General features: G+C 48.7%; 1 protein-coding gene across 1 annotated transcript in view; it reads right to left on the reverse strand.

Annotated features, from left to right (window-relative positions):
- The window catches only part of Gask1a (golgi associated kinase 1A), a 29579-nt gene extending 19144 nt beyond the window's left edge, over positions 1–10435 (reverse strand). Inside the window, exon 1 of the mRNA XM_052186922.1 lies at positions 10186–10435. Within this exon, the coding sequence (XP_052042882.1) occupies positions 10186–10188 (3 nt within the window). The 5' untranslated portion in view covers positions 10189–10435. The remainder of the gene's footprint in view (positions 1–10185) is intronic.
- Positions 10436–13190: the final 2755 nt, after the last annotated feature.

The following is a 13190-nucleotide window of genomic DNA, read 5'->3' on the forward strand; positions in this document are numbered from 1 at the left end:
TCGGCACACGTTTCTGTGGCTGTGGGACCCTGACGTCCTTGTTTTCCTAAGACAGAACAAGGAATACAGTTTGGGCACTGGCCTCTGGAACTAAGATGATGGGCCCAGCCGCAGAGCCACCAGGCACACAGAGACCATCCCTGATCAGATCTGTGGAGCATCAGGAGGCTGAGCTGTCCCTTCCACTGCGGGCAGAGTCCCAAGCTGTCTGTCTCCAAAGCCACCAACTGACCCGGCTCCAGTGCTCAGCCCTTGGGGGAGCATGATTTTCTTTCCACATCAACAACTCCAAGGCAGGACAGGGCCTTCACCCCTGTAATTTCTGGCTCAGCCAATTTGAAGGAAGAGAAGCTAAGAAATGGAAACTGACCGTTCACTTGCTGCTCCCTGTATGCCTGGGGCTGCGTGGGGGACTCGCTTATATTAAGTTGTTGATCCTCCTGCCAGAGTTATGGGCCAGAGGCTAGTGCAGTGACTGTTCCCAGGGGAGGGGAGGGGAGCAAGGGTCCTGAAGGACAGCACCGGCCGGGCCGGGCCCAGCAAGGCGCAGGCTCAGCCAGGCCCAGGCCCTGGGAGGGCACCCTGGCCTGAACTTGTGGGGAAGATGTTGGGTTTGAGCACTGGCCTGGCTCTGAATGGAGACTTAACTGTTTAGAACTGGCCAGTTCATCAGTGATGGGAGACAAAGAAGAAACCAAAGGTGTGTGGCTGCTGTTGGGCACAACAGCAAAAATCACTGAAGGGAATGAAAATGTTTTGAGCATATATTTGAATATATTCACTCAAAACAAAACCTGCTCTGTCTCTTGTTTGTGTTTTTACTTAATTTTTATAATCAGAAGACGATCAATATAAATTAGAAATGTGAGGATCTGACTCCTTCCTATCTGGGCACATTTGAGAGCCAACATCCAAAGTCACTTCCTAATTATCTATGGACTCAAACAAATAGGCAAACAAAACCAGGAGGACCAGGTAGGTGCTGTTTGCTGGTTGTTCCAGACACAGTTCCACATTCAAGACCTCGTGAAGCCCTGAGTTCACAGAGCTCTCTTCCCTAGCCTTCATGCAATCCTGTGGCTGCTCCTTCCTGCTAGTCTCAGCCCCTTCTCCAAGCTTCCTGTGACTTCACAGCCTCTTCCTGTGATGTCACACAGTCCCTTCCTGTGACTTCACACAGTCCCTTCCTGTGACTTTACAGTCTCTTCCTGAGACTTCACAGCCTCTTCCTGTGATGTCACACAGTCCCTTCCTGTGACATCACACTGTCCCTTCCTGTGACTTCACACTGTCCCTCTCTGTGACATCACAGTCTCTTCCTGTGACTTCACACAGTTCCTTCCTGTGACTTCACACAGTTCCTTCCTGTGACTTCACAGTCCCTTCCTGTGACTTCACACAGTCCCTTCCTGTGACTTCACACAGTCCCTTCCTGTGACTTCACACAGTTCCTTTCTGTGACTTCACAAGACCCCTTCCCTAGCTTTCATATAACCTCCTTACCTCCAGAGACACAATTACGGGACAGATGAGGTTGATCTTCTTCTGGGAGAACCCTAAGAATCGCCAACATTGACTTCCGCAGCCAAGAGAGTCACCTCAGAAATAAACAAATCCACTTGTGGTCCTCTCATCCTGAATGCTCTAAATCGCCAGATCTGGTCTGATCTCAGAGGGGTCAGGCCTGGCTACTGTTTGGATACGAGACCTAAGTTAACCAGATAGAGCCCCAGCTGTTGTTGGTCTCCTTCTGTTGACCATGATGGCGGTTCTACAGCAGTCACGGGAACCTCCATGGGAGCAGCACCCTTACTGGGGGAATGTGACCCTCTACCTGCTCCTCCTGAGTGTACAGTGGGGTGCAATGACCCACTCACCCTGGAAGCCTCCTCCCTTCAGACTCAGCTGTAGTACCAGCTCACAAGAGCACCAGTGTGGGGACACTGCAGGCAAGATGGAATGCTGGAAACCCGTCATTTGTTAGAAATTTCCTCTGCCACACATTTTGCTCTCAAATGACTAGGACTGGGGCTGAGGTGGAGCAGAGTGAGAAATGCCACTGAAAAAAGTAAAGACATTTTGCTTTCTGGCTGCTGCCCCCAACCTTCAAATACTTCTTCTCTGGCTGCTCACTCAGATGCCCAGTCACAGAGATGGAGGGGGCTTGACTGCATCTTCCCATCTCAAATCTCCCCTCTTCTGAAGGAACTCTTGATAACAGGAGATAATCCAGCTCCCCTGTCTCTAACACCCACTCCAGCCACCAGCATGTGGTAAGAACTTACAGGACTGGACGAAGTTTGCAAACCAGACCCACTGGTCAGTTCTGGCCTGAACATGTGTTTTGTTTGGCCTGAAGTATTTTAAATAAATCTGAGCTGACGTTGAAAATCCTATTTTTTTTTTTTAAAACAATCACATTTGCAGCTTCCCAGGGCAAGTGCGTACATCCTCACAGCTAGCGTGGAACACGGCTCCTCCTGACCATAACTGGGTGGCTTGCCTCAGCACCCCCACAGTGTGCCATGCACACATACATATACACATATACTACACACAAATATACATACAGTACACACATGTGTACACACATAACACACATATGTGCACACAGTACTTATGCACATGTCCACACACAGCAGATACACAATACACATACATGTGCATATACATAGCACACACATGTGCACACACAGTAATATACACATGTCCACACACATGTGCACACACATGTGCATATACACACATGAATACACATAGCACACATACACAGCACACACACATGCGCACACATATGCACAGCACACACCTGTGCATACACATAGCACACACCACACACATGTGCACACACATAGCACACATATACACAGAGCCATCACCTTCTAGAACTAACCTGCCTTTGACAATTTATTTCCCTCACTTTTTTCATCAGAAGATGCCATTTAAACTTGAGAAGACAAAAGACACACAGGTCTATCTGTCCTCTCTGCCAGGCCCACTCCCTTTCTGACGCCAGCATCCTGGTCCACCAGCTATTCAGCGCGCAGTTATCAGTCCAGGGCTACCCTGAGTACAAGAGCCACTGTCCTTGTGTGACCATCCATCTGCATTTGAGCTCAGTAACAACAGCACATTTGTTCCTGGGGACACTGGCCACATTCTAAGAGCTCATTTGCCACTCATGGGCAGCTACTGTGTTAGAGCACAGAAACAACAATTCTCATATCCCACCAGGCAACTCCAGGAGACCTGAATATAACATGTGAGAGTCTTAACTAGACAGATAAAACACTGGCTGTCCCAGAACTCAGGAGGTTGAGGTCAGAGGGAAAGAGTCTAGGACCAGCCCGGGTCTCAAAAAGAAAAACAAGACAGGAGAGGAAGAGAAGAGAGGGGAGAGAAGGAGCAGGGAGGGAAAAGAATTTTGACAAGTCCTCTGTACTTGCACTGCACTGTGCTGGGCACTGTGGGAGGAATCATACACATTAGGCTGCTGCCTTCCAGGAATTCATTGTCTAATTAGGGAGAAAGCTGAATTTAAAAAGCACAGGAAGCCTCCAATACAACCTTCTTGCTTCTTATCTCAAGCCTAAGGCTGGTGGCCCCTCCTCCCTCTGTCCTACCATGAGGGAGGGCCTCATGCCCATACCAGACAGAGGTCCATGGGGGTGGGGGTGGGGGGGTACAGGCCAGACATCATGCTATGAGTCTGTAGCGCCTCCAAGGAGCTAGGAAGAAACACAGTCGCAGGCAGAGCACTGCCTGAGTCCATCTGGAGTTAGAGCAAGGAGCTCAGTCTGCCAGCCCTGCGAACGTGAAGGAGTGAATGGCCCTCTTGGTGGGATAACCAAGAGAGACATTTGCAGTCACCAACAGCAGCTCACAAATCAGGGAGAGGGTTAAAATTAGGGAAATAAATAATCTGAGCTTAAAACATGGCTTATGTCTGTAAGAACAGAGATGCTTCTGGAAAGAGGTCTGAGGAGATTGTTGTGGGAAAAGGTGTCTCTCTTGTGTCTCATGGGAAGAGGAGATGCAAGGCTGGAGACTCACTTGGCCGGTACTCAGACAGGGCAAGTCTCTATCTTTAGACCTGATCTTTAAAATGCATCCAATAATTATAGCCTATGCACCTAAAGGATTAAGGATTCAATGAAATAATGAATAAGGAGTCTTGAAATCTCAGTTTTAGCAGGATTATAACATTACTCTGTAATGATGCAATGCAACAAAGCCCTGGGCTGTCCTTGCTGCTGAGGGGAACAGTCATGTCATGGCCAGCGAGCATGGTGCCCAGCGCACAGTAGACGGTTGTTGGAGATTCTTTGGCTTTTGTTGCTTGATTTGGTTTTTAGATGTTTGTGTTGTTTGCTTGTTTTAAAGTTTCTTGTTTGAGACAGGCTCTCACTTTGTAACCAAGGCTTGCCTTGAACTTGGAACAATATTTCTTCCTCAACTCTGTGCTGTCTTGTTTTATGTCAACTTGACACTGCTTAAGTCATTTGGGAAGAAGGAGCCCCATTGAGAAAATGACCTCCTGTGGTGATTTGAATGAGAATAGGGCCCATGGGCTCATATACGTGAATGCTTAGTCTCCAGGGAGTGGAACTGTTTGAAAGGATTAGAAGGATTAGGAGATCTGGTCTTGCTGGAAGGGGTCTGTCACTGCGGGTGGGCTTTGAGGCTTCAAAAGCCCATAGCCATCTCCAGCTCTCACCCTCTCTGCCCAAGGATCAGGATGTAGAACTCTCAGTGACTCCTCCTGCACTGGCATGCCACCATGCTCACCACCATGTTGACAACCTCTGAACTGTAAATAAGCCCCAGTTAACTGCTTTCTTTTACAAGATTTGCCATGGTCTTAATGTCTCCTCACAGCAATAGGACAATGACTAAGATGCTCCTCACCAGACTGGTCTGTGGGTGAGCCTGGAGTGCTTTCCATAATTAGTGATTTGGGTGGGCCAGGGGAGGGCCCAGCCCATTGTGGGCGGGGTCATCCCCAGGCTGGTGGTTCAGGGTGCTATAAGAAAGCAGGCTAAGCAAATGTTGAGGAACAAGCCAATAAGAAGCACCCCGCATTGCCTCTGCATCAGCTCCTGACTCCAGGTTCTGCCCTGCTAGGGTTCCAGCCCTAACTTTCTCATCAATGATCTGTGACAGAACTGTAAGCTAAAAGAAATCCTTTTCTCCTCAAGTTGTTTTGGTCATGGTGTCTAACCACATGTTATAGAAACCCTGACTGAAACAACCTCTCAGAAGCTGGAGTTACAGCCATCATGACAGATGGATGTATCTGTCATGTGATAGCGAATGGTCCAGGACATTATAAGAGTTCTTTGAGGCAAAGTGGCTTTGAGTCTCCAAGTGAGCAGATCTCAGCAGATACAACACAGAAACAGTCTAAATTTTCCTAATATTTAGAATGGAGATTATTTGGTCTATGAAGCCATGGATGGGGGGTTCTTAAACAGACAAATGCAGGACGCAGGGTCACAGAGGTCATTAGTGGCAATCAAATGGGCAGCTTAAAACATGCTCATAAAAATGAACATGCGCCCTATCCCTGTGAGCACCCTAGGCACACGGAGCAGTGGGCTTTCAAAGCTGTGACTTTATGGTGTATTTCTGCTCTCCTGACAGAAAATGCCAGTGACTTCTCTGGGTGGCAAAGCCACAGGGGACCACATTCCTTATCAAAGAAACTCAAGATTTGGTTAGAATTCTTCCGAAATGAAGGTGTTAACATGTTTCAAGCAAGCTTAGGGCTCCCTGAATTCTATGCCTGGGCCACAGGTCAAGAATCCTTGGGCCTGTGCTCTCTAGTTCACTTTTCTGGGGAAAGACAACAGGGCCGATATCAAAGCAGTTGTCTCTGCTCCAGCCCCTTCTATCTGGGACCTTGGGTGGCAGGACTCCTGATGCTTATGCCATGTGGTGCCCTGAAGGACCCATTGCTGGCAGGCACTGAAGTCAAACTCGGGCCTCCTTTGCCATCTCAAGGACAACATTCCGGCTCCCATTACTGGATGTGGCTGTCTGCCAACACATGGTGCAGAGGAGCTTCTAGCTCTGTGTACACATCCCTACCAGCAGACACTGTGATCTGCAAGGAAAACTGAGGCTAGGGTTTAAATGTTCATGGACGAGTCTCAGGTGGGCAGAGTTTGAAGGCGGCCTTGTAGCCATACTTTTAGCTACTTTATCAGGTTGTTATATCTATCACCCTTCTCCACCCCAATCCCTTCCAACCCCTCAGAACCAGGTAGATAAGAAAGAGGGTTAGAGGGAAATGGAGAAGGGGACAGCAGTCAACTCCTCTCTCAGAGCTCTGGCATTTTTATACCCTCCGAAGAGTCCCCAGAATTCCGGTGTAAATTATCTTCAGCTGGCAGAATCACTCCCCTGCCAGAGCATGAGACAAATCCGTCAGCTGCTGTGACAATCTGAAGCAGCCCCATACCCCACACCTGGGATTAAAATAAAAACATATTCACATAACTAAATCTTTAAAGAAGCCAGATTACTTATTTCCCTAATTTTAACCCGCTCCTTGATTTGTGAGCTGCTGTTGGTGACTGTGTAAGTGTCTCTTTTGGTTGTCCCGCCTCCTTCACGTGCGCAGAGCTGGCAGGCTGCGCTCCTTGCTCTAACTCCAGATGGACTCAGGCAGTGCTCTGCTTGTGGCTGTGTTTCTTCCTAGCTCCTTGGAAGCACTACAGACTCATAGCATGATGTCTGGCCTGTACCCCCTGTGGACCTCCGTCTGGTATGGGCATAGGGCCCTCTCTCACAGTAGGACAGAGGGAGGCCTCCATCCGAACCCACCTTCTGAGCCCTTTGTGATTTAAAACTATACCAAGGAAGGTACAGTGAGAGTCTAAGACCATTGCTACCATTCAAGGTCAGTGAATGTGAGAGGAGCTCGCAACTTCTCCTGACTCTCAAGGAAGTGAGTAGCCATGGTATCACCGCACTTGTCGGCCATGCCTGCTCCCAGGGGAGAGGAATGAAAGGATACAATAGTGTCTTTGTAGTTGCAGTAGGATCTGGGGAGAAATGGGGATGGCTGACCACCAGGTCCAACTGGACCAATACCTGCAGAAAGTCTGCTGTGCAAAGGCTAAAGGAAGCTCCTGGGATGCCCGTGGAGAAGCCCTGTGGTGGCCAGTGACTGAGCAGGGCCCCGGTCCCCAGCAAGCACACACCAAGCCTCTGTGTGGAGAACAGAGCAGCTCTGTCCAGGAAGAAGACTGTGTCTCCCACCCCCAGTGTAGGCGTCGCATGACTCCTGCACAGCCATCCCAGCCTCCAGCTCACAGACTGCTTGCAGACTCAGCTCCGCGGGCCCCAGAATGGAAGGATTCCAACCACAGCCTTGCACAACTCAAGCCCCACTCTGGCTCCTGCGGCCCCTCTCGCCCCTCTGCCTCTCAGGGCCGGCTGCCTGAGGCTCCAGCCACGAAAAGCACTGTGGGCCAAAATAAAGCTTCTTCCTTCAACTTGCTTTTGATTGGGTATTCTGTCACAGTGGTGGAAAAAAAAGTACTGCAGAACTCTGTAGGGAAATGTTTAATAATCAAATCTGAAGCAGCAGCAGCAGCAGCAACCAGATTTTAAAAAGCCAGTTTGTCAGAACTGTGCCTCAACTCTACATTCATAAAAAAACCAAAAACCAACAGCATTTTTAATCTTACAAGGAAAACCCAGGCAGACTGAAGATGAAATCCAAAAACTGTGCAGACCAGAGGACAGCAGGCCTAAGACCATGCCCCGCTCCATACAGACCATCACAGATACTGCCACCTCCCTGACAAGGCCTGACACACAGCACAGCACCTCTGGGCTTCATAGAAACCACATCTCTTGCTCTTCACACACACACACACACACACACACACACACACTTCTCTCCCAATCTCTCTCCTCTCCTTCCTCCTGGTTTTCCTGTGAGCTCAGGCTGGAGCTCTTCCTTTCCCTTGGAGAAAGGAGGAGGAGAGCCGTGGGCTCTGTATGTTTTGAAATCCTCACTTTCAGAACTCATCTTACAGAGGCTACGCGTGCTATTTCAGATGTGTCACCAAGCGTTCTTAAGAACCAAGTCAACTTTACATTCCTTGCAGAGAACATGAAAGTCTCCTTCAGCCCAGAGCATGAGAAATCACCTGATGGTTTGGTGAGGCAGAGCCAAGACTGGAGCTGCAGGGAGTCAGACTTCTGTGGCTACAGTCTCATTAGCCAGAGCACAAAGTTCAACCTGTGCCTGTGATGAGCACCTGACCATGATTACCGCCTTTCAGCTGCCATGCCAGGGAGAAGAAACACTGCACTGCTGAGGAAAGCCATCTCACGGCACACTTAGGGTGCCGGGACACTCCATGCTACCAGGTCAGTGCACAAGAAAGGCTCTCCAGAGCTAGCGGGGTGCACCTCCATGCCTCCCTCTCTGGTTGCCATCCACAGATGCATCTCTCTCCTTCCTAGTCCCAGTCCCTCCATAGCTGTTAGTCAGCTCTTGGCTGATGGCATATCTGGAAAAATTGCTCCCCAACTTGGCTCCTAAGCACAAAGCCACAAACCTGCTGTCCCAGCCAAGACTCGGGGATGTGAATTCTCTGGATGGTACTGGAGAGGATGTTTGCCCATTGCAAGCAAACACCTTTCAAATCAAACAGAAACTGCCCACAAGTAAACACTGTGACACAGCCCCTTCCAGTAGCCACTTAAGAGAAACCCAAATCCATGGCCAATGACAGCGAAGTGGACTAAAGGTGTCACCGGGTGCAGGTGGTACCACCCTTCAGCAGGGGTGGCTAGCTAGGCCTTGAAGCCAGAAGGTAGGGAAATAGGTGATTGCTCTGGCATCAGAAATCCCAAGCAAGACAGTACAGGAAGATGAATAGCAACACACTCATTTATTACTGGAACTGTTTCCAGTCTGCTTTTATGATTACAAAGGTAACTGTAAAAGACCAATTCAGAAGACCAATGGAGAGAGATCTTTTAGCCTTGTTCTGAAGGATAATATATTTTATAAAATTTTGTCCACTGAAATGGCTGAGTGGATAAAGGCAGTTACCACCTTGCTGAGCTCAACCCCCAGAACCTATGTAGTGGAAAGGAGAAGAGATTCCTAAAAATGGCCTGAGACCAGAGACCACTAACACCCCCCAGAATACATGGCTGTGGCTCATAATTTTTGAATGGGAAACTTGCCCCTAAACCAGGAATCCAGCAGCACCTCAGTTCACACCCTGCACCTCCAGCCATGCCTCTTCTCAGACTTCAGAGTTCCTACTCATGTGGAGCTTTGCAAAGAACTTGTAAGGCTGTGGAGAGGTCAGAAGCAAATCCAGGCCTCAAGGCTGAGCCCCCAGCTCTCACTGGTCAGGGCCCTCACATCAGCACCAGAAACTACTCCCTTGTTGACCTACTTCCTACAAAGGTCAGCTGAGTTCCTGGCCCATGGGAGTTCCCATCTGCTCCCCTCCCCAAATACCTGGAGAGAAAGGGATTCCTTGGGGAGTCATGAAGCAGGCAAGGGCACACCAACCCACTTTTCACTTACACCCTGGCACCTGAGCTGCGGGTTTTCTATCAGAAGCAGAGAGCACATCAGTCTGCCCTAAGGGTTTACATTAGTAACTCAGCTAAAACCACAAGGGCAGGTTTTCAAATTCTTGTTTTCCTCTCTTAGTGCCTGTGAGGTTGGAAAAGAATCAAGTCTAGAGGTCCCAGACTTTATCAGTGACTCCTCAGACCTATGGGCACCCCCACAACCACTCTATACTCAGTGCAGGCAGAGGGGGTGGGGCAGTAAGACTTGAACTCAAAGGTGATGCAAAGCATTTTTTTAAGCATCAATATACCACTTAGCCATAGAACACCATTACATTTCCACATCTTTGAGAAGGAAGGTGACTTGAGAGGCTCCTTCCCATCAGGTCTACTTGGGAATCCTTTCCTCTCCTGCAAGCATTTTGCCTAGATAACTGTTCAGCTACACGTAAGGGGTTCTTGGTGAAGACTCCCCAGTTCTAGGCACAAATGAAAGTCACTGTGGCCCCACGAAAATGCTTGAGGGATAACCATGTCCTGGGATACTGTGTGTGTACCTCCACACAACTTGGAGGCCACCTGCCCTGGCGCCCACCTGGACCCATCACCCTGTCCAGCAACTCCTACCATGTCCTCCAGCAGGTTCCTGGGGCTCAGCCTACTGGCAGATTCATCCCTGGAGCCTAGCCTTCCCAGGCTGGGCTGGGCCTTAGGTCCACATCTTTCCTGCCTCCAGATTGCAGGGCAGGACACAACACAGGATACTCCGTATGTGAGTCTACGAGTGAGTCTGCAGAGTCCTGCTGCCACAAGCCGCTTCCAACTGCTGGGAACCTTTGCCTGAGTTTGCAAAGCCCCAGCCTAGCAGTGCAGCCCAGCCTCCCCAGTCCCCAGAAAGTGCGGAAGGGGGAGGCCCCTTTCATAATAAAAGCCCTACCCACTTCTGGCCAGCAGAAGCTGCCTGGAGTGAGGGCTCTGGTGCTAGGAAGGAAAGAGTCGTCTAGTCTCCCCCCCCCCCTCCTGGGTTCAGCGCCTGGGCTGGGCTCAGAGGATCCCCAATCATGCCTCTAAGGCGTTTGGGTGCAACACATGGGGTGGGGCCCTTGGACAATGGTTCCCTACACTGACCCTCTCCACTGCAAAACCTCATGAAGACCAATCTGCCATTGGCACCTCTCCAGTTGCTTTGGGCACAGTGCCCAAGGGCAGTTTGGGAGGCAAATCCCTTAACCACTGAAGGATATTAACAATAAGCAGAACCTCTTTCAAGGGGCCAGAGTAAGGTATCAATACTGGATACTGCTCTGGCTGTAGATAGTCTCTATGGGGCCGGATTAGAGGCTCTACACCTGGCTTGCAATCTGTAGTGCAGGACCCTGCTAGCCTTACTGGTAACAGCTGGTGGCTGCCAAGGAGGGCCTAGACCACTGAGAGATCGCCCCTAAGAAGTCTGATACTTGGAATTCTTAAGGGGGGCAGACAAAGGCTGGAGGTTAGGACAGTAGGAGAGAATCTTAGAACCAAACTGAAAATGACCTGCCAGGATTTAAACTCTCAGGATCAACACTAGATGGATGAGCCACTCTCAGGCTTCCCAAGAGTTGCCTTCCCCAGATAGATAAACAATATCATGTTATTGCTGATAGGGAACATAGGAGCCCTGCAGGATGCTGTGCCAAAAGTAGTCAGCCCTGAATGCTTTCTGTACATTGTGGCATTGAATTACCATAAACAATGCCAAGGAGCAAATTTACAGAGAAGGAGACAAGGTTGGGAAGTCAAAGCCAGGAAGCCAGCTTAAAGTCTAAGCCGACCTGCTAGAAAGTGAATCATGGAGCTAATGAGAGACAGGACTGGGCAGGGGCAGGGCTCACTGCCGCCTGAACGTAGAGAATCCTAGAAGGGCTGGCAGCCCAGGGGCTGGAGGAGGAATGTGAAAAGCATAGGGGCAGGGCAGCCACCAGTGTTCCTCAAGTGTTAAAATAAAGAGCTGGATTTGGTTTTGAATCTCTTTGTCTCTCCACATTATATATACAAGTGTGCCATGACCCTCTGCATAAACATATATGGATATACTTAAGGAAACATTACTTTGATGCTTACTTATTTTTGGATTTATTTATGTTATGCATGTCTGCCTTTCATGTATGCCCATGTGTGTGCAGTGCCCATGGAGGCCAGACGTCAGATCCTCTAAAACTGGAGTTATAGGTGGTTGTGAGCTGCCATGTGGGTTCTGGGAATCAAACCTAGGTCCTCTGCAAGAAAAGTCAGTGTTCTCAGATGCTGAGCCATCCCTGCAGCCCTGTATGATTAATTTTAATCAACTTGATACCATCTAGAATCACCTGGAAAGAATCCTCAGTGGGGGAGTTGTCTATATCAGGCTGGCCTGTGGGTATGCCTGTGAAGTGTATTCTTAATTGTATTGCATTAGGAAGCCCCACTCTTGAGTGGGCAGCTATTTCAATGGCTAGAGTTGTGGAATGAATAAAACAGAGTCAGTCAAGCACTAACATGCACGGCGTCACGGCTTTCCTCTTGACTGTAGGTAGGATGTGACTAGCTTCAAGCACTGGCTAGTTTGGCTTCCTCTCAGTGATAAAATGTAACCTGGAAGTGTGAGCCAAGTAAACCATTTTTTCCTTGAAATAGCATTTGTCGGGGTGTTTTGCCACAAAACAGAAGAGAAAATGAAAATGATTACTTTATGTGATACTCTCATATACTTTTACATTTTATTTAGAGTGTGTGTGTGTGTGTGTGTATGTGTGTGTGTGTGTGTGTGTGTGTGTGTGTGAATATGTGTGGATGTGGAGGTCCAACAATCTGCTGGAGTCTGCTCTCTCCTTCTGCCATGTGGATCCCATGCATGCAACTCAAATCATCTGGCTCAGCACCAATTGCTCACCTGCTGAGCCATCTCACCACCCTGACTATAGTTTTATATTTTATTCTAATATTCTTAATGGTGATCTCAAGATAACTTGACTTCACTGTTATCCACTAGTGAATAAAGTCTGAAGAACCTGTGCTAACAAATAGAACAGATGAATTAAAGTGACTGTTGTACAATTAAGGGCATCTTCTGCTCTTACAAAAGAAGACCTGAGTAGTTTCCAAGTCCCAGCATCCATATCCCTGGCTCCCAAATGACTGTAATTCCAGCTTCAGGAGATCAAATGACCTCTTTCAGACTCTGGACTTCTCTCACTAGACATGGTCACTGAGCTTCCAGGTTGGCTGACAGACCTGGCTCCATCCAGGCTGCTCCCAGAAGCAAAAGTATAAGAAATGCTTTTAAACAAAGCTGGGAAGGGAATGGCACCCTCATGTGGCCAACAGTTCAAACAGACATTATTCTGGGCTTTGACTTAACTATGAGTCTCAACCAGCTTCTATACCTGGTCTCATAGGGGTAGAGAAAGAACAGTATGTTCCAGACAATATGCAGAAATGACTCCACAATCTAGACTCTTCAACAAGATCTAGTCCAGTCTTTGCAGCTCTTATGTTCACAGCCACACTATACCTATAATCATTCCACTGGGAATCTTATAGGCACTGAGTAAGTACTGCCCTGCTCCTACTTGCTGCCATGCAGCAGTTCAGAGGGAGTCTTGACTCCAAGG

This window comes from Apodemus sylvaticus, chromosome 7, assembly GCF_947179515.1.
Source record: "Apodemus sylvaticus chromosome 7, mApoSyl1.1, whole genome shotgun sequence".
Taxonomy (NCBI): domain Eukaryota; kingdom Metazoa; phylum Chordata; class Mammalia; order Rodentia; family Muridae; genus Apodemus; species Apodemus sylvaticus.